The sequence below is a fragment of the Canis lupus genome, chromosome 36, assembly GCF_003254725.2.
Source record: "Canis lupus dingo isolate Sandy chromosome 36, ASM325472v2, whole genome shotgun sequence".
Taxonomy (NCBI): Eukaryota; Metazoa; Chordata; class Mammalia; order Carnivora; family Canidae; genus Canis; species Canis lupus.
In genome coordinates, this window is record NC_064278.1 from 15,483,403 (window position 1) to 15,505,111 (window position 21,709).

A 21,709-nucleotide genomic window follows, 5' to 3' on the forward strand; every position below is an offset into this window, starting at 1 on the left:
TCAAAATATGAAAGCGTTAAGTTCCATTCATTAGTCAGTGGTCTATTAAGTGCCAGGACTTTTTAGAAGCTGTGGATACAATAGTTAACAAATAGACAAGGTTATTTTGCCTTTATGAAGTTCACTTTTTTAGTGGGAGATAGTCAACTATAAAAATTAAGACAATAACACACTGTGGTGGGTGCTGTAATATAGATAAATGGCACCTAGAGGAGGACTATCTTAGCTCTTGGGATCAGGACATTTCTCTTGATGTTCAGTGTTTGTAAATTCAAGGAGAGAGTTCCTGTGACATCACATGAAGTCCTTAATTCCCTATTATGACTTTCCCTTAATGACATCAGTGTGATGAGTCTGTGAGCAAGCTGGGTACCCACTGGAAGATCAGGGTGACTGAGCTGATGGAAACTGTAAATAAGACAGAAGCAGGTAGATGGCCTGAAGACCCTAGCCATTCTATAAAGGACCAGTATCTCCTTCCGGAGTAGTAGTTTTTTTGTTTAGTCGGGAGCTTGAATTAGAGTCAGGAGTTTTATCAGCTTTTTCTTTTTTTGGCTTGTTTTCTTAACGTTGTCCTCTCTTGAGCTCTCCTGGATTTCCTGGTTTTCTTTCTAACAAGTGTTTCTACATGATTTGGAGTAGCTAATGGCCAAACTCTGATCAAGAAAGGCATGTCACAAGACTTCCAGACACTCAAAATCTAATAAGAAAGCGAGGTATCACATAAATTCAGTTTTGAAACTGGGAAAGACATCAGTAGAGCCTGGGCAGTTGACAAGTTCACTCAGTAATATTTCCCAAAGAGATAATTTTAGGAGACACACAATAAATTTTTAAAAATAGATTAAAAATAGATTTAATGGTACTATATTTCAATATGTGTCAGATAAAAGTAGAAAATGGTTATGAATATGAACTTGAGCCAAACTGACTCCCAGATCTGCCAATTAATTAGTGCTATGAAATTGGGTACATGATTTAACTTCTCCTTCAGTTTCATCTATGAACAGTAGTATACATCTCATTGACCTGTTAAGAGAACTAAATAGTTAATATATGTAATGTTCAGAAGAATAATGGTATATAATGTTTGTTAGGATTATTGTATGTTACTTTTATTCATTTATCAGTTTCATAGATGGTAATATTATCTGATAAAATTTCTATGTTTAAAAAGTAGATTCAAGGAAAAATATTGAGGAAATAGTATAGGTGATACTCCTATATAGCAAAATGGATGAAGTTAGTGTAGGAATTATACTATTGGAAAATGTCCCAATAGATTGTATCATGGAGATTTTACTTTTTAAATGTTTCTCTAATCTATCCCTTCTCTCCATCCCTGTTTTACTAGTGCCCTATCATTAATCATCTCTCTCACCTGTCTTTTAAAGAGACTTCTAACCTCTCTCCTTGCTCCTTTTTTTTTTTTTAAACCTCCCCTCAAATATACTTTCTACCCTGCTAGCCAGGAGTTCCTTCAGAAATGCAGAATTGATCATATTTGTTTTCCTACTCAAAATCCTTTATTATAGCCCATTTATTCTTAGGATGTAGTCCTAACTCCAAGGCTTCTGGCCCACAAGACCCCATTATCTACCTGCCCTTCCAGCTATATCTGTCACCATTGCAGTCTCAACCTTGACCTCTAAGCAGTGTCAAAATGCTTTTTTGCATGACACACATTCTTGTTACTGCATTGGCTTATGCTGTCCCCTCTCCTTAGAAAAACTGATCCATTCAGACTGGACAATTCCTGACCAGTCTCCAGATCAACTTGGGGCCCTCCTTTGTTCTCTCATTTAACTAGCACACATCTATCACCAAACTTCCATACTGTTTTATAGCTATTGTTTCTGACTCCCCAGTTAGAGTGTGAATGAGTACCTGCAGTCAAGAATTATTCATTTTTGTGTTCCTGTGACACCACATAGTACTGGGCACTGAATGAATGACTATTCATAGACTAATAGACTAATGACTATTAGTGCCTATTTTGATTTTTCAGTTATTTATGTTTGGTCATAGCTACTGTGTCTTGACATTAAGAAAAAAATAAAAAAAATCATTACTAATGTTCTGTAACCTCTGGTTATATATCTAGAATACTTCACATGTCTCTCTTCCTAAGTTTTGTGTATGTGTGTGGGTGGGTGGGTGGGTAAGTGTGTGTGTTGAAAAAGAACTTTATTCTCAGGTATCCAAACAGTAACCTGACCTGCCCAAGAAGAATTACTTACTGTTAATCCTCTCTAGTCTTATTTTTACTCTCCCAAGTTCTTCATTTCATATTTACCCTTCTATAAGAACCACTTAGGAAATGTATTTCTGGAGATAGAATAGCATTAATTTCTTTTTTTTCTAGAAATCATTATATTTTTCTAAGCAAAACTGTTTCCTATTTATTAAAATTTTAAGCACCAAACAATTAACACTAACATTAATTCAGTGTTATTGGTTTGAGTTTTTTCCTCTTGGCAGTTTTATTACTTTTTTTGGAAATGGAAATTACATAAGTTCATTGTGGTGCTATTAGTCATGAAAAAAAATTTTTTAAAAACCTCCAGAACAGGAAACCATATAATAAACATGTATACTTGTTACATTTTAATTTAGGAGTAACCATTTTTAATATTTGAACTTTTCAATATTTATTGATTTGATTGTATATGTTTTAGGTCAAGTGGGTAAAAACACAGTCCCTGCAGAGCAGGAGAAAAATAATGAACACTCCTTCCAAGATATTGATGATAAGTTATCTGAATCAACAGATGATGATGGTGAAGATGATACCAATGATGAAGATGATGAAGACAGTAACCCTAATAAGGATACTCATGCCCCATTAGAGTTAATGGCAGAAGTAAGTTTAACTTGTGCATTGTAATTTAGGAAACTTAGTATTAAAATTACTAGTGTATGGCCTTGAAGATTTAAAAAATAGTAAAGAAATCCTTGCCCATATACAGATATTTACCTAGTTACTCATCTCTCTTACTCTACTTCATGAGAATAGAGGTGAGAAAAGATTCTAGAAATGACTTACAGTATTCTGGTAAAGGCAGAAGCAGGAATAAAAAGTTCTGGCATGAAACTCTGCAAGGACTGCTTCAAAGAGTGCTTTCTACGTAACTGGGTACTGTGCTAATTAGTTATTGGGGATATTTAGAGACAAATAAGAAAGACCCTTACCCTTGAGAACTAACAAGTACATATTATGTATATAGTACAATTTATAATAAATATGTGTGCTACCAGACGTAGTTATGAGATTCTCTGGGAATAGGGAGGATTAAGTGACTAACAGAGAATAGAAATAGGTGAAAAGGGATAAAGGATTTTTAGAAGAGACACAGAGTTAGAATCTTGAAGGAAGAGGGAAGCTTAGGAATTCGTGTGGTAAACAAGTGGAGAAGGCATTTCTGGTATAGGGAAGAGTATGTGCAAAAGCACTGAAGCCTGAAACATGACATGCAAACATTGTACATGAACATTTACTGATAATTCTATGGAGAGTAAAACAGTTTTATCTCAATTTTGGTATCACAGCCTAATTAATATTATACAATTTCATGTATATTGTAAGAACTTTATAACAGTACATTTTAACTTCCCCTTTCTTATCCTTTGTTAATGCAAAGGATACATTTTACATTTTACTTCCACATATACTATAAACCCTATAATACATTGTTATTATTTTTATTTTTAATGGTCAATCTTTTTTTTTTTAAAGATTTTATTTATTTATTCATGAGAGAGAGAGAGAGACAGAGACAGAGACACAGGCAGAGGGAGAAGCAGGCTCCATGCAGGGAGCCTGACGTGGGACTTGATCCCAGGTCTCCAGGATCACACCCTGGGCTGAAGGCAGATGCTCAACTGCTGAGCCACCCGGGCTGCCCAATGGTCAATCTTTTAAAACGTTTTTTTAATTGGAAAATATCTTTTTTGGAACACATTTCTGGTGTTCTTCATAGCTTTGTGTAGATCTGAATTTCTACCTGATATGACTTTCCTTTTACTGAAAAACTTGCTATAGTATTTTTTTTTATAATGCAGTTCTGCCAGCAGTGAATACTCTTGGCTTGCATTTGTCTGAAAAAGTCTTAATTTTATCTTCATTTTTAAAGAATGTGTGAGCGAGAGATTTGTAGGTTGCCAGGTTTTTGTTTCTTTTTTTTTTCGGTACAGATGGTCCCTAACATAGTGGTTCAACTTGGAATTTTCAACTTTACAATTGTGTGAAAATGATTCACATTCAGTAGAAACTTTGAATTTTTATTTCTTCCTTGGCTAGTGATATGTGTTATGATTACTCTCTCCTGATGCCAGGCAGCTGCAACTTCCTGCCAGCCATGCCATCATGAGTATAAACAACTGATACACTTACAACCATTATGTTTTTCTCTTGTAGTACAGTATTCAATAAGTTATATGAGATATTCAATACTTTGTTATAAAATAGGTTTTGTTAGATGATTTTGCCCTACTGTAGGCTAATGTAAGTGTTCTGAGCATGCTTAAGTTAGGCTAGACTAAACTGTGATATTTGGTAGGTTAGATGTATTAAATGCATTTTCAACTTATTTTAACTTATGATGCATTTATTGGGATATAACCCCATCATAAGTTGAGGAAGATCTGTACTTTGAAAAGGTGCTTCATTGTTAAATAGTTTACATAGTTTCAGACAGATGTCTACTATTATTACTTTTGTCCATCTATATATATCTTCTTCTCAGACTTTAAAGTTTTTTTTTTAAGCAGCTGGGGTGGCTCAGCAGTTTAGCGCCGCCTTGGGTCCGGGGTGTGATCCTGGAGACCTGGGATCGAGGCCCATGTCGGGCTCCCCGCAGGGAGCCTGCTTCTCCCTCTGCCTGTGTCTCTGCATCTCTCTCTCTCTCTGTGTGTCTCTCATGAATAAATAAATAAAATCTTTAAAAAATAATAAAAATAAAATAAAGTTTTTTTTCTTTTGTATTGTTATTTTTTGGCAATTTGATGATGATATGCCTTGATGGCATATCATCTTGCTTCTTAGAACTATGAGTTTATAGTTTACACCAGATTTGGAAATTTTTGTTATTAAATCTTCAAATAATTTTTTTTTTTTACCTCTGCTCTCCCTCTCTTCTTCTGGGCTACAAGTTAACGTGTATGTTAGACCACCCAGTATTGTCCCAAAGGTTACTGATGTTCATTTTTTTGTTTTGTTTTCTCTATATATTTCATTTTAGAAATTTCTATTGCTCTGTCTTCAAGTTCATGATCTTTTCTTTGTAGTTATAATCTGCAGTTAATCCCATCCTCCCTTCCTCTCTCCCTTTTTCTCCATGTGTGTCTATAAAATTTCAGATATTTATCATCTCTACATGTTTTATGTAAATATTTTTATATTAAATTCTTTCATCATGTTCATATTTTACTTTTGAGCATATGACATAATAGCTATTTCAACATGCTTGTCAGCTATGCTATCATTTTTGTAATTCTGGGTTGATTTCTATTGATTAAGGTTTCTTTTTTTTCTTTTTTTTTGTTTTAAGATTTTATTTATTTTCTCATGAGAGAGAAAGAGAGGCAGAGACACAGGCAGAGGGAGAAACAGGCAGAGGGAGAAACAGGCTCCATGCAGGGAGCCCGACGTGGGACTCAATCCCTGGTCTCCAGGATCATGCCCTGGACTGAAGGTCACGCTAAACTGCTAAGCCACCTGGGCTACCCTTGATTAAGTTTTCCCCAGTGTATGGGTCATATTTTTATGCATCTTTGCATGCCTGGTACCAGCATTTTTTACTGAATCCTAGACATTATAAATTTTATGTTCTTTGATACAAGTTTTATCATTTTTCTTTAAATATTTTTGGACTTTGATCTGGAACATAGTTGAGTTTCTGGGAAGCAGGTTTCTCTTTTCAAGTATTGCTTTTTAAGCTTTGTTGGGAGGGTCCAGAGTCTACCTATATTGTAGGTAGACTACAAAGGCAATGCCCTAATGAGGACTCTTCTCAGTGCTCTGGGTATTAAGAGGACATTCCACTCTAGCTAGAGAAAACATGAGCTCTCTTCAGCCCAGTGTGAGATCCCTGTTCATTCCAGCAATTCTTTCTCTAGCCTCAGGTAGTTTCTGAATACACATACGCAGATGAATTCCAGGCAAAGACTCAGAAAGACACCTGCAGATTGCTGGAGCTCTCCTGAAAATATAACATTGGCCTCTCTGAACTTCAACCTGTTTTATTTCAACTCAGACCACTGGTCTCTGGATGCTCCCTGCCTATGCTGGTACCCAGAAACAGCCCACAGCTGTAAACTGAGGCAATCAAAGGATCCATCTGTTTCCCTTCTCTCAGATCATTCTCCTATGACATTTGATGTCAATTACTGAAAACTCTTGTTTCATATATTTTGTTCAATTTTCTGGTTGTTTCAGGAAGGAGAGTAAACCTGGTCTCTGTTAACTCCATCATGGCTAGAAGCCTCAATTAGATTTTTAGCATAAAGATAATACTAATGTGCTTGCCTTTTAATATAATTAACCCAAATGCTAGCCATGGAATTATATAAAGAAATCAGGGCAGCCCGGGTGGCTCAGCAGTTTAGTGCCGCCTTCAGCCCCAGGCATGATCCTGGAGACCCGGGATCCAGTCCCACATTGGGCTCCCTGCATGGAGCCTGCTTCTCCCTCTGCCTGTGCCTCTGCCTCTCTCTCTCTCTGTCTCTCACGAATAAATAAAATCTTTAAAAAAAATCAGATACATTTATTATATTTTCCTCCTCAAATAAAGCATATATAGAGAGTTTTGAAACTTAATATTATAAGGTGCTTCCAACAAGGAAGAAAAAAAAATTGATGCCAAATATTGGAAAGATTTTACTTAACTATATTTCTTTGATTGAACATCTAAATTATTCATGAATCATAGAGCATTCAAAGGCCCTATTTGCTGTAACCAAACTCTTTAGAGTTGCTCATTTTATTTCTATTTATTTTTTGACATTTAATTATAAAAGTAATCCATGACTTCATTTTCAGATAAATATTCAGACAATAGGAGATTGTTTATTTTCATATCTTAGGCTATACCTATGCATAAGCTCTTTTGTTTTCAGAATTCATCCCTTTTTAATTTTTTCAACTTTTAATTTTTTTTTAAGATTTATTTATTCAAGAGTGAGAGAGTACAGGGGTGGAGGTGGGGAGAAGGAGAGAGAGAGAGAAAGAGAATCTCAAGCAGACTCCCTGCTGAGCATGGAGCCCGATGAAGGGCTTTATGTCATGACCCATAAGATCATGACCTGAGCTGAAATCAAGAGACAGACACTTAATTGACTGAGCCACCCAGGCACCCCTCAACTTTTTATTTTGAAATTTTTCAAACCTATAGAAAACTTGAAAGATTAGACACAAACCAAGGAACAGACTCTTAACTATAGAGGACAAACTGATGGGTTACCAGAGGGGTCATGGGTGGAAGTATGAGTGAAAGGTAATGGGGATTAAAGAGTGTACTTGTGATGAGACTGGGTGATATATAGAATTTTCAAATCACTATATTATATACCTGAAACTAATATAACACTGTATGTTAATTGTACTGGAATTAAAACAACAACAAAATAAAGGTGGTTAACAACTAAAATCAAAACATGAATTATCATGAAATCCTTACTGGAAAAAAATCCAGCTATAAAAGCATTTTAAAAACAAATTGGTAAGTCTCAATTTAAATGTAATATTTTATTGTAGAATTATTGTTAACTTTCTTAGATGAGTTAAGGATATGATGTTACATTGAAGCATTAACTTATTCTTAGGAGACCTATGCTCTAATAGTTCAGTGTGAAGTTTTACAATGTCTGAAACTTATTTTGAAATGTTTCTGTGAAAATTATATATGTAGGTTATATCTATACATTATCTATCAAAAGAGAGATAAAGCAAATGTAGCACAATGTTAAGAAATATTGAATCTAGATAAAATGTGTATGTGTTCACTGTTAGTCAATTTTTTTATCATGATAAGTGTACTCTTTAATCCATAATATTCCATTGTATATATACCACATCTTTATCCATTTATCTATCAGTGAACTTGAGCTACATCCATAATTTGGCTATTATAAATAATGCTGCAATAAACATAGGGTGCACGTATCTTTCTGAATTAGTATTTTTGTATTTCAGGAGCAAATACCCAGGAGTGTAAATGCTGGATCATATGGCATTTCTATTTTTAACTTTTTGAGGAAACTCTATACTGTTTTCCACAGTGACAGCACCAGTTTGCGTTCCCACAAGCAGTGCAGAAGGATTCCTGTTTCTCTGTACACTTGCTGTTTCTTGTGTTTTTTATTTTATCATTCAGACAGGCATGAGGTGGTATCTCATTGTAGTTTTGATTTACAGTTTGCATCATCAAAGGATGATGAGTGATACTGAGCATCTTTTCATGTGTCTCTTGGTCATCTTAACATTTTTTTGAGAGAAATGTCTATTCATATCCTGCCCATTTTTAATAAGATTATTTGGTTTTGAGGTGTTGAGTTGTATAATTTCTTTATAGGTTTTGGATACTAACCCTTTATCAGATATGTCATTTGCTGATATCTTCTTCCATTTAGTAGGTTATCTTTTAGTTGTGTTGATTGCCTTCTTTGCTGCACAGAAGCTTTTTATTTTGATGTAGTCCCAGTAGTTTATTTTTGCTTTTGTTTTCCTGGCTTGAGGAGACATATCTAGAAAAATGTTGATATGGTTGATGTCAGAGACCTTATTGCCTGTGTTCTCTTCTAGAATTTTTATGGCTTCAGGTCTTATATTTAGGTCTTTAGTCCATTTTGAGTTTATTTTTGTGTATGGTGTAAGAAAGTGGCCCGGTTTCATTCTTTTGCATGTATCTGACCAGTTTTCCCAACACTATTTGTTGAAGAGACTGTCTTTTTACCATTGGATATTCTTTTCTGCTTTGTTGAAGATTAATTGACCATATAATTGTAGGTTTAGTTCCTGATTTTCTTTTCTGTTCTGTTAATCTATAGGTCAGTTTTTGTGCTAGTACCATATCGTTTTGATTACTATAGCTTTGTAACATAAATTGAAGTTTGGAATTATGATACCTCCCGTTTTGCTTTTCTTTTTCAAAATTGCTTTGGCTATTCAGGGTCTTTTGTGGTTCCATACAAATTTTAGGATTGTTTTTTCTAGTTCTGTGGAAAATGTTGTTCATATGTTGATAGGGATTGCATTAAATATGTAGATTGCTTTCGGTAGTATAGGCATTTTAACAGTATTTGTTCTTCCAATCCATGAGCATGGAATGTCTTTCCACTTATTTGTGTTGTCTTCAAATTCTTTCATCAATGTTTTATAGTTTTCAGAATACAGGTCTTTCATCTCTTTGGTTAGGTTTATTCCTAGATATCTTATTATTTTTAGTGCAATTATTGATGGGATTATTTTCTTTATTTTTCTTTCTGCTGCCTCATTGTTACTGTATAGAAGTGCAACAGATTTCTGCACATTGGCTTTGTATTCTGGGACTTTACTAAATTCATTTGTCAGTTGGATTTTCTGTATATATAGTATTGTTGCCTCTGCAAGTAGTGAAAGTTTTACTTCTTCCTTACTGATTTAGGTGCCTTTTATTTCTTTTTGTTGTCTGACTTCTGTCTGGGACTTCCAGTACTGTGTTGAATAAAAGTGGTAGGAGTGGACATTTTGGACTTGTTCCTGTCCGTCCTTAAAGGAAAGCTCTCAGTTTTTCCTCATTGAGGATAATGTTTGTTGTGTGTTTTTCATATATGGCCTTTATTATGTTGAGGTATGTTCTCTCTAAACCTACTTTGTTTGGGGGCTTTTATTATGAATGGATATTATACTTTGTCAAATGCTTTTCCTGCTTGTATTGAAATGGTCATGTGATTTTTTTATACTTTCTCTTTTTGATGTGATGTATCATGTTGATTGATTTATACATACTGGACCATTCTTGCATCCTGGGAATAAATCCCACTTGATAGTGGTGAATGATTTTTTAATGTATTGTTGGATTTTGTTTGCTATTATTTTATTAAGGATTTTTACATCCAAAAAAATGTTTTTGCATCTATGTTCATCAGAGACATTGGCCTGTAGTTCTCTCTCTTTCAATCTCTCTCTCTCTCTCTCTCTTTGGTGATATTTTTATCTGGTTCTGGTATCAGAGTAATGCTGGCTTCATAGAATGAATTTGGAAGTTTTCCTTCCTCTTGTACTTTTTAGAATAGTTTGAGAAGAATGGGTGTTAACGCTTCTTTATATGTTTGATAGAATTAGCCTCTGAAGCCTCTCATCCTGGACTTTTTGTTTTGGGGGAGTATTTTGTTACTAATTCAGTTTCATTGCTGGAAATCCATCTGTTCAGATTTTCTACTTATTCCTGCTTCAGTTTTGGTTATCTGTTTACAGGAATTTATCCATTTCTTCTTGATTGATTTGTTGACATAAAATGTTTCATAACATTCTCTTACAATACTTTGTATTTCTCTGGTGTTGGTTGTTATTTCTCTTCTTTCATTTCTGATTTATTTGAGTCCTCTCTCTTTTTCTCTTTCTCTCTCTTTATTAGTCTGGCTGGAGGTTTATCAATTTTGTTAATCTTTTCAAAGAACCAACTCCTGGTTTCACTGATCTGTTCTGTTGTTTAGTATCTATATCATTTATGTGTGCCCTAATCTTTATTATTTCCTTCTTTCTGCTGGTTTTGGGTTTTGTTCTTTTTCTAGCTGCTTTAAGTGTAAGGTTAGGTTGTGTATTTGAGATTTTTCTTGCTTCTTGAGGACATAAGCCTGTATTGCTATAAACTTGCCTCTTAGAATTGCTTTTGCTGCATCCCAAAGGTTTTGGATTGTTGTGTTTTCATTCTTGTTTGTTTCCATGTACTTTTTGATTTCTTGGTTGACCCATTCATTATTTAGTAGCATGTTGTTTAACCTCCTTGTATTTGTGGATTTTCGAGATTTTTTCTTATGGTTGATTTCTAGTTACATAGTGTTGTGGTCAGAAAAGATGCATTAGGTATGACTTTGATCTTTTTGAATTTGTTGAAGCTTGTTTTGGGCATGATATGTGATCAATTCTGGAGAATGTTCCATGTGTACTTGAAAAGTATGTGTATTCTGCTGTTTTAGGATGGAATATTCTGAATATTATCTATTAAATCCATCTGGCCCAGTGTGTTCAAAGCCACTCTTTCCTTGTTGGTTTTCTGTCTAGATGATCTGTTCATTGATGTAAGTGGGGTGGTAAAGTCCTCTACTATTAATGTGTTACTATTGATTAGTTTATTTGTTACTAACTGTTTTATATATTTGGGTATTCCCATGTTAGGTATATAAACATTTATAATTGTTACATCTTCTTGTTGGATTGTCCCCTTTATTATTATGTAATGTCCTTTTTTGTCTCTTGTTATAGTCTTTGTTTTTTTTTTTTTTTAACGACTATTTATTTATTCATGAGAGACACTGAGAGAGAGGCAGAGAGAGAAGCAGGCTCCATGCAGGGAGCCTGACGTGGGACTCGATCCCGGGACTCCAGGATCATGCCCTGGGCCAAAGGCAGGCTCTAAACCACTGAGCCACCCAGGAATCCCTAGTCTTTGTTTTAAAGTCTAGTTTGTTGGCCATCAGGGAAATACAAATCAAAACCACAATGAGATACCACCTCACACCAGTGAGAATGGTGAAAATTAACAAGACAGGAAACCACAAATGCTGGAGAGGATGTGTAGAAAGGGGAACCCTCTTGCATTGTAGGTGGGAATGCGAACTGGTACAACCACTCTGCAAAACTGTGTGGAGGTTCCTCAAAGAATTAAAAATAGATCTTTCCTAGGACCCAGCAATTGCACTGCTGGAGATTTACCCCAAAGATACAGATGCAGTGAAACGCCAAAACACCTGCACCCCAATGTTTCTAGCAGCAATGTCCACAATAGCCAAATTGTGGAAGGAGCCTCGGTGTCCATCGAAAGATGAATGGATAAAGAAGCTGTGGTCTATGTATACAATGGAATATTACTCGGCCATTAGAAACGACAAATACCCACCATTTGCTTTGACATGGATGGAACTGGAGGGTATTATGCTGAGTGAAATAAGTCAATTGGAGAAGGACAACCTTTATATGGTCTCATTCATTTGGGGAATATACAAATTAATGAAGGGGAAAAAAGGGAAAGGAGAGAAAATGAGTGAAAATATCAGTGAGGATGACAAAACATGAGAGACATCTAACTCTGGGAAACGAACAAGGGGTAGTGGAAAGGGAGGTGGGCGGGGGGTTGGAGTGACTGGGTGATGGGCACTGAGGGGGGCACTTGACGGGATGAGCACTGGGTGTTATGCTATATGTTGGCAAATTGAACTCCAATAAAAAAAATTTTAAAGATTAACAAAATAATAATAAAAAATAAAGTCTAGTTTGTCCAATAAAGTATTGCTACCTTGGCTTTCTTTTGACATCCATTTGCTTGATAAATGTTTCTTCATCTCCTCACTTTCAATCTGCAGGTGTGCTTAGGTCTGAAATGAGTCTCTTGTAAGCAGCATATAGATGAGTTTTTTTTATTCACTTTGTCACTCTATATCTTTTTATTGGAGTGTCTAGTCCATTTATATTCATAGTAATTATCGTTAGATATGTATTTTTTGCCATTTTGTTACTTATAGTTGTTTTTATGTTTTTTTTCCCTGATACTTCTCTTGCTCTCTTTGTTGGTTTTCTTTAGTGATACACTTGGGTTCCTTTTTCTTTATTCTTTGCATATCTATTAGTGATTCTTGATTTGTGGTAACCATTGGGTTTATTTTTTTAATTTTTTAAAAATTTTTTTAATTTTTTAAATTTTTTTTAAAATTTAAATTCAATTTGCCAACATATGGTATAACGCCCAGTGCTCATCCCATCGAGTGCCCTCCTTAGTGGCCGTCACCCAGTTACCCCCTCCCCCCATCCAACTCCCCTTCCACAACCCTTTGTTTATATATAATATCTTCTATGTATAGCAGTCTATATTAAGTTGATGATCACTTAAGTTTGAACCCATTAATTACTTCTCTCCTCATCATGCTTTAGGTATCTGGTGTCATATCTTATCTCCTTTCATTTTGTGAATCCCTTGAATGATTTTTTACAGAAGTACTTAGTTTTACTGTTTCTCTGTCTCCTTTTTTTTTTTTTTTTTAGTATTTTTTTAAAATTTTTATTTATTTATGATAGTCACAGAGAGAGAGAGAGAGAGAGGCAGAGACACAGGCAGAGGGAGAAGCAGGCTTCATGCACCGGGAGCCCGACGTGGGACTCGATCCCAGGTCTCCAGGATCACGCCCTGGGCCAAAGGCAGGCGCTAAACCGCTGCGCCACCCAGGGATCCCTCTGTCTCCTACTTTTTATACTTTCACTATGGTCTGTCTTTTCCACTCAAAAAGTTTTAATATTTCTTGTAGGGCTGATTTAGTGTTCATGAAATCCTTTAGTTTTTGTTTGAGAAATTCTTTATCTGTCATTCTATTCTAAATGATAGCCTTACTGGATAAAGTATTTTTGGCTGCAAGTTTCAGCTGACAAATCTACTGCTAGCCTCATGGGGTTTCCCTTCTATGTAACTGTTTTTTCTCTTGCTGCTTAAAAAAATTTTTTTGTCATACTTTTTGCCATTTTGATTACTGTGTCTTGGTGTGGATCACCTTTGGTTGATTTTGTTGTGGGAACTCTGTGCCTCCTGGGTCTAGATATCTGTTTTCATCCCCATATTAAGGACGTTTTCAGCTGTTATTATTTTTTTTCAAATAAATTTTCTGTCTCCTTTTCTCTCTGTTCTTCTTCTGGGATCCCTATAATTTGAATGTTATTATACGTGATGGAGTCACTGATTTCCATGTCTATTCTCATTTTATATAATTCTTTTTTCTCTCATTTGTTCAGTCTGATTATTTTCCATTACTTTGACTTTTGGTTCATTAATTTGTTCCTCTGCTTAGTCCAGCCTGCTATTTATTCCATCAAGTATATTTTTAATTTCATTTATTGTGTTATTTCTGATCGTTTCTTTTTCCTGTGTTAAGGATCTCACTGATATCTTCTACTCTTTTCTCAAGTCCAGTGAATATCTTTATGATCATAACTTTAAATTCTCTATCAGACATATTACTTATATCTGTTTTGCTTAGGTCTCTTGGGGTGATTTTGTCCTGTTCTTTCATTTGTGACATATTCCTCTGTCTCCTCATTTTGCCTGACTCTCTGTGTCTGTTTTTTTGTGTTAAGAAAGTTAGCTACAGGGCAGCCCAGGTGGCTCAGTGGTTTACACCGCCTTTGGCCCAGGGCATGATCCTGGAGACCCAGGATCGAGTCCCATGTCGGGCTCCCTGCATGGAGCCTACTCCTCCCTCTGCCTGTGTCTCTGGCTCTCTCTCTCTCTCTCTCTCTCTCTCTCTGTGTGTGTGTGTGTGTGTCTCATGAATAAATAAAAAAACTTAAAAAAAAAAAAAAAAGAAAGTTAGCTACAGTCTCTTGCTCTTGAAAGTACTGGGCAGGATGTGCACTTTTAACTAGGTGGCACTGGTCCTCCACAAGGGATGCATAGCCACCACAGATATAGAGCTCGTTGACTGCTTGGCAAAGCACATGTGGGCAGGAGGTGCTCTTTTAACAAGGTGCACATGTCCTCCATGAAAGGTCAGGAGAGGCAGTGTTGGCAAAGTTTGTGGGGGTTTTCTGGGGGAGCTGATGTGCAACACCAGAACCAAGTCAGGCCTGGCTGGAGGGGTGGGGTGCAGTGTAAACAAGCTAGATAGTGAATGCCAATGCTGTGCTGGTTCCCATGGGTGGGTTGTGTGTTTATGATGAGGGGCAAGGGAGGGAAATGGAGTCTTCCAGCGGATTTGTTCCTGGAGAAGTTCCTCAGCAAACTCTGAGCTCTGTAACTAACTCTTGCTCCCATAGGCTCCAGGCCCTTTCAAGCTGTTTCAAAGCTGTATCTCCACAGGCTGTTTGCTGTGCTGTCTCTTTAAATGGTTGGGCCTCAACTTCCTATTGCCCTTTGGGCTCTTCCAGAGCCAAGCCTGCTGATTTTTAAAGTTCTAGGCTTTAAGTCCCTATGGTTTAAGTCCCTTTAAGTCCCTAAGCACTCACAGAATTCACCTCCTCTGATTTTCAAAGTCAGATGTTATGGGGATTCTTCTTCCCCTTGGAAGCTCCCCCATGTGATAGTCTGTGTCTCATACCTCTTCATGCCCATGGCTCCCTCCCCCAGTGTTCAGTTCCATTGACTTTAAGTTCCCAAAGAATCCTCACCCTTTCTATCCTCTTCAATGTGGCCTCTTCTCTAGATACAGTTGTGGAGTTTGTTTGGCTTCTCTTTGGTTCATCATCTGTGTTGTTTGCAGGGATGAGTGTTATCTAATTGTATCTATCGGATGAAGTGAGCTTAGGGTCCTCCTACTCTGCCATCTTCCCGGAAGTCCTAACTCCTTATTTTGAATGTCACAAATAATTTAAAACCAGTTTTAAAAAACGTTTTCTCACTAAACTTTAGCTTGACTTTGAACTTTTAGGCAATTCTCATCAAAGTCTTTAGCCAAATTTCACTGTATTTTGAACTATTAAAAGGAAATCCTTTAACAGTATATTTGTGTTAACACAACAAAAAAATATAGGTCAATACAAAGGACACTTTGAAATTGATTCCATGTTCTTGTCATTTTCTGAGGCTAGTATTAATAGCATAATGCTTCATTAGAGTAGATCTTAGTTGATATTGAGAAATTCTTGTTAATTTTGTTAGATGTAATAACCATAGTGTCATTGGGTTTTTAAAGTGAAATGAGATGATATCTGTAAAAGGCTTTAAAATAATCTAGGCAGGCAAAATAATAATAATAAGTAATAAATAAAATAATTTAATTTTTGGAGGTGAGAATTGGGGACATGTACTTCTTTTACTATTTTTCTACTTCTGTGGATATTTAAATTTCCCATAAAGATATTAAAAACATAAATAGTAACTGTATATTATATTGATCACATTCTCTATGATCAATTAAACTACACATTGAAAATAAAAATGACTACAATAATAAAACTACTTTTAAAAAAAAGATTTTATTTACTTATTTGAGAGAGAGCACATAAGAAGGGAGAAGGTCAGAGGGAGAAGCAGACTCCCTGCTGAGCAGGGAGCCCCATGCAGGTCTCGATTCCAGGGCTCCAGGATCTTGACTTGAGCCAAAGGCAGATGCCCAGCCAACTGAGCCACCCAGGGACCCCACAAATTAAAACTACTTAAAACTAAAAGATATTCTTCTAGATGACACTTGAATTAAAAATCAAAATCAAAACTAAACTCACAAACTATTTAGAAAATAATAACTACAACATTAAATTTTAAAACTTGTGAAAAGAGCACAAAGTTTCAAATGCTTTGATGATGACGATGATGATTAAAGGAGGAATGACAACAAATGAACTAAATATTAATGACGGAGTTTAGAAAAAGAACAAAATAAATATAAGGTAAATAAGAAAAAGAATTACATAAAATTCAAAGTAAAAACCAAATTAATGTATCTATTTAAGAGCAGGATATTTGAAAAAAGAATGACATAGATAAACCACAAGATACCATAATTAAAATGGAAGGAAACTACAAATAGGAGTAGACAGATCTTAACCTTAGACAAATATAGATTTTAAGAATATAAGAGAATTCTGGGACACCTGGGTGGCTGAGTGGTTGAGCATCTGCCTTTGGCTCGGGTTGTGATCCCGGAGTCCTGAGATTGAGTTTGGCATTGGGGTTCTCATAGGGAGCCTGCTTCTCCCTCTGCCTATGTCTCTGCTTCTCTCTGTGTCTCTCATGAATTAAAAAATAAAATCTTAAAAAAAAATGGTGCCTGGGTATGTATCACATGTCTGGAAATGTGTGGGAAGTATCTCTTCTAATACTCCATGCCCCTGTCTTTTGCCAAGTAAGCCTAGTATACCTGACTGTTTTCGGAATATATCTCACACAAGCAAGAACAATCATCTAAGTATAGGGTTATTTTTTAATGGAAGCAGTCTAAATAAGTTAGAATAGGGGATTAGTTTAGTAAATTGTAGCCTAAGTAAAAAAATTTAAGACTAGTTTTATGGGGAGAAAATTATCATGATATGTGGTTTATTTTTAAAAGGTTACTGAATAATCCTAGTTTTTGTACATATGTGTTCATTTATGGAAAAATACTAAAATGATATATATGAAGATGCTAAAAAAATCTCTGGATGGTAGAAATATAAATGCTTTTTAACTGAGGACAAAATGTGTTTATTTAGCTTTTAAATTTCCTACATACAAAAAATATGTATTACTATGTAACAATAAAAATATTAAAATAGTAAAACAGAAACTGGATGGTATAAGAGCTAGAAAATATTAAATATACATAATTGTAAATCTTTTTTTAATATTGTCATGTAATCATGGATGAGGTTTACAAATAAACGTTATATCTGAACCAAAGAGATATTAAAGCAATTAATGTCTTTACTGTCTCTGCCAGTTGAATCAACTTATGTATTCTCAAATTGTTAAGTAGTACATATATTGTATGGCTTCAGCAATATGGAGGTATTGTACTTATTCTGTGTTGTCTTGCCATGGGAAATCCTTACATATTCTTAATTAATTGATTGATTACAGACTCACTCCTGGAAAAATGTGTAAATGTTAAAAGCCAACTAGTTAATCATTAATGGAATATTTTTTAGGGAGTTTAAAATTAACATTTAAATTCTCTCTGAAAATACTTATCTGAAGAATTTCTTAATGTTTTCCAGTTCCTACGAGCAGAAATGGGTCAAGACTACCATTTGGCAAAAAAATTATGTCAGATGAGTAAGTACAAAATACTTGTCTGTTTTCTAATTTTTTTGTTTCTAAATGCATTCCATAATTGAGATGATCTGATTATTATGGCCTCATGAATTCCCTGATAGTGTCTCAGTTATTCCTTATTAATAAATTGATTGGTATAAGGACTAATTTAAACTTCTAAAATAGGGCAGCCTGAGTGGCTCAGTGGTTTAGCACTGCCTTCAGCCCAGGATGTGATCCTGGAGACCTGGGTCAACTCCCACATCAGGTTCTCTGCATGGAGCCTGCTTCTCCCTCTGCCTGTGTCTCTGCCTCTTTCTGTGTCTCTCATGAATAAATAAATAAAATCTTTTATATAAACAAACTTCTAAAAATAACTTTGAATGGGACAAACAAAAACTAATCATCACTGGAATAAGTCAAGATCTTTACCTTCATGATAAAGGGTTAGTAACTGTGCCTTTAGTTTCAAAGAAGTGTCAGGTAGTGCAGCAAACCTTACTTAAACATGCATTTAGTTCACAAATATTTGAGTCTACATGTGCCAGGCACTGTTTTAGACATTGACTTATTGATGGCTGTATTAGCCATCAGTAAGACAGATAATCCCATGTTTGTATCTAGCATCCAACAGGTAACACATTCGTATATAATTAGCATGTTGTAAACGATAAGTGCTATTGGGAAAAAATAGAGAAGAAGGAATAGAAAATACTAGAAAGAAGAGGCAAAGCAGTTTTGAATAGGGTGGTCCAGGAAGGCAGGACTCATAGCAAATGTGCCAAGACGTGAGTGTGCCTGATGAGGAACAGCAAGGAGGAAGGAGGAACAGCAAGGAGGACAGTGTAACCAGAATAGAATATGAAAAGGGAGGTGTGACAGGAGATGAGGTCAGAGAAATTATGGTTTGGGGGTTCTCTAGATTGCATAGTACCTTTTCACAATTTGAGGATTTGGCTTTTTCTGTGAGCAAGGTGGGAAATCATTGGATACTTTTAAGTAGAGAAATGAAATGATCTATTGTTATTTTTCTTTCTTTGGTTTTTAGTGGTTTGGCTGATGTATACTCAGCTCCTGTTTTTCTACTTTTTTTTTTATTTCTATACTTCATTTTGGAATTTTTCTATTGACCTACCTGTTTTTGAGTTATCCTATCTTCCTCTCTGAAATGCTGTTTAAGCTATTCAGTGAGTTTTTTTTTTTTTAAGATTTTATTTATTTATTTATGAGTGACACACAGAAAGAGAGGCAGAGACACAGGCAGAGAAAGAGGCAGGCTCCATGAAGAGAGCCCTATGTGGGACTCGATCCCAGGACTCCAGGATCACACCCTGGGCCGAAAGCAGGCACCCAACTGCTGAGCCACCCAAGTGTCCCTATCCAGTGAGTTCTTAATTTCAAAGGTTTTACTTTCTAATTTTCAAAAGTCCACTTAATGATTTTGAAGATTCCAGCTCAACTGTCTTTTGAAATCCAGTCTTTTCAACTATTATTCTAGAATACATTAGTCATAATTGTTTTGAAAGAGAAAACGGCAACTCTGCAATTAAACTTTATTGACAATGGGACTCAAAATATTAACTAGTGTTAGACCCAAGTCTTACAATAAAAGTCCTGGAGTGAAAATGTAGTATAGGGATTGTGAGGATTTTCTCTCGCTTACCTCACACAGACTCTCAACACAGATACAGTACTTCTTAAGTCATTAGCTAGTTTTTAAAATGAGTTTCTTGAATGCATTAACACTACTTATTTTATATCCAAAATAATTTGCCTTGCATAATCCTTTCAAGCACTTTGGCCTTTAGAGCCACCAAATAAAATATTTTGGGTGGTACACAAACAGAATTTCTGAGCAGAAGGAACCCTTCAGGAGAATCATGTGTAGTCATCTATTTTTTTTATAAATATAATGAAGCAAAAGCAGAGAGAGAATAAGCAGCTTGCTCAGCCCTATTCAGGGAGCTTGTGGCACAGCCAGAACTGGAACTCAAGCTGCCGCCTCCTGCAGTACCTTTCTTCTGTGAGGACTGGTGTAGAAGTGAATAAGTCTGTAGGTTTCACCCTCAGTTCTCTGAGTTTCTTGTGGAGCCTAGTTATGGGAAAATTTATATATTGTATTTCCATATCTATCAATCATTTTAGAAAGCATCTGGCTGAAGCTCACACAATATATACACTGATATCACCACATCTATCAGACAGTTTGGGCTGTTAGCCCTGCATATGCTTCATAAACAGTAGGTGCTTAATAAAATGCTTATTGACCTGACTCAAACCAGTAAACACACATTAAGTGCCAGGTCAGTAAGGAAGAAAAAGTTCAAGCTGCTCTATCCTAATGGGGTGTGGTCCCTGTAAAATGCCTCTCTTCCTCTCTCCCTTTCTTCCAACAACTACATATTAAGCACCAGCTCTGTACCAGACATTATGCTGGGAGCTGGAGAGACAGCAGGAATCATAGCACACATGCTCTAAACCATTTGCAGGTTGACATTAACCATGGTTTGGTTTGGTTTTCACCCCTACTGACTCTTCTAGAAATATTAGTCACTCTTTTCTGTCTATGTCAAATAGCACCTCAAACTAAGTATTAGGCTCTAGGAAAAGGAGCTGTAGAGGACCCTAAGACAAGCACCATGATCCAGGGAGCCAGCTGGGGAAGAAGGCTGCTCCCAAGAGGAAGGGAGGTGACTGGAAACTTGGTTGGAGAGGTTGGAGAATGAGTTGGGGCTGGGTGCATGCCAAATAGGATTAGATTAGATTCCAGCCAATGGTATGAAATTAGGAAGACCCATGATTTGCAATGTTAAACGGGTTCGATAAAGAACAGAGTTGGAGATGCTCTGTCTCAGGGAGAAGTACAGTACTAGTTTGATGCTCATAGGAAGCACTTGGCTGAGAATGGCCCAGAATCCCTCTCTATATTGAGAAAATAGACAAAATGAATTTCTTTCATCTAGGATGGACCCCAAAATATTTTATATATAAATGCTTACATTGTATTGTCTTTTTTACTATCTCTTGTAGCATCTTCTACAGAACACTCACCTTTTCTGTCTATATTTGTATATTTATGTATGTAAACAGATTGTTTGCATATTTATGTATTTATATATGCATATATCAAGCACCTGATAATGGAGCATTCTTGAATACCTTGTTTCATTCTTAATTCAATGAGGCATATACTACAAACCCCACTTTACAGATGAGGAAACAGAGTCTTAGCAAGGAATACTGATTCACCAAAGTCACACAGCCACTAGGAGGAAAAGTTAGGATTAGATCCTAGGTCTGACTTGAATGCCTCTGTTATCCTACTATACTTTAAGTTCCTCATTTGATCAATAAACTCATATCTCTGGCCAAGGAGGCAGAGACCTTAGAAAGGGGATTTTTAATGGGTCAGTCAGCCTTGAAATGGCTCCTATGGTCAACTAATATATTTATTTTCTTTGTATCTAAGGCAATTAATTTATATAAAATAATACATCCATGTCCTTTCTGAAATGCTTTATGAATTCATTTTCCAAATAAAGCCACTAGTTGCTAGTATGTTTCCTTGCTGTCCGATCACAGTATACTCATTTATATCTCCATTGGGCTTCAGGGCTTCCCACCTGGTGTTCCAGGTGCCTGTGGTTTCTTTTCTTTGTCCTGACTTTGAAAAGAAATTGGTATTGGGTTCCCCCAAGAAATTTTATTTGTCAGTGAAAGCTTGAATTTATGTGTCTTTCACACACAGTTTTTCTATGTGCCTAAGATTTCCTCAGCCATTTTCCTGCCATGTCATGCAGAACTGC

General features: G+C 35.9%; 1 protein-coding gene across 4 annotated transcripts in view; it reads left to right on the forward strand.

Annotated features, from left to right (window-relative positions):
- ERICH2 (glutamate rich 2) overlaps positions 1 to 21,709 on the forward strand; it is a 36,402-nt gene that overhangs the window by 10,994 nt on the left and 3,699 nt on the right. For 3 of the 4 annotated variants that reach the window (XM_025460129.3, XM_025460132.3, XM_025460133.3), the window contains 2 exons: positions 2,679 to 2,863; positions 17,867 to 17,924. In XM_025460129.3, the coding sequence (XP_025315914.1) occupies positions 2,679 to 2,863; positions 17,867 to 17,924 (243 nt within the window). Of the gene's footprint in view, positions 1 to 306; positions 430 to 2,678; positions 2,864 to 17,866; positions 17,925 to 21,709 lie in introns of those variants that run through there. The other variant, XM_025460134.2, reaches the window with a different exon arrangement.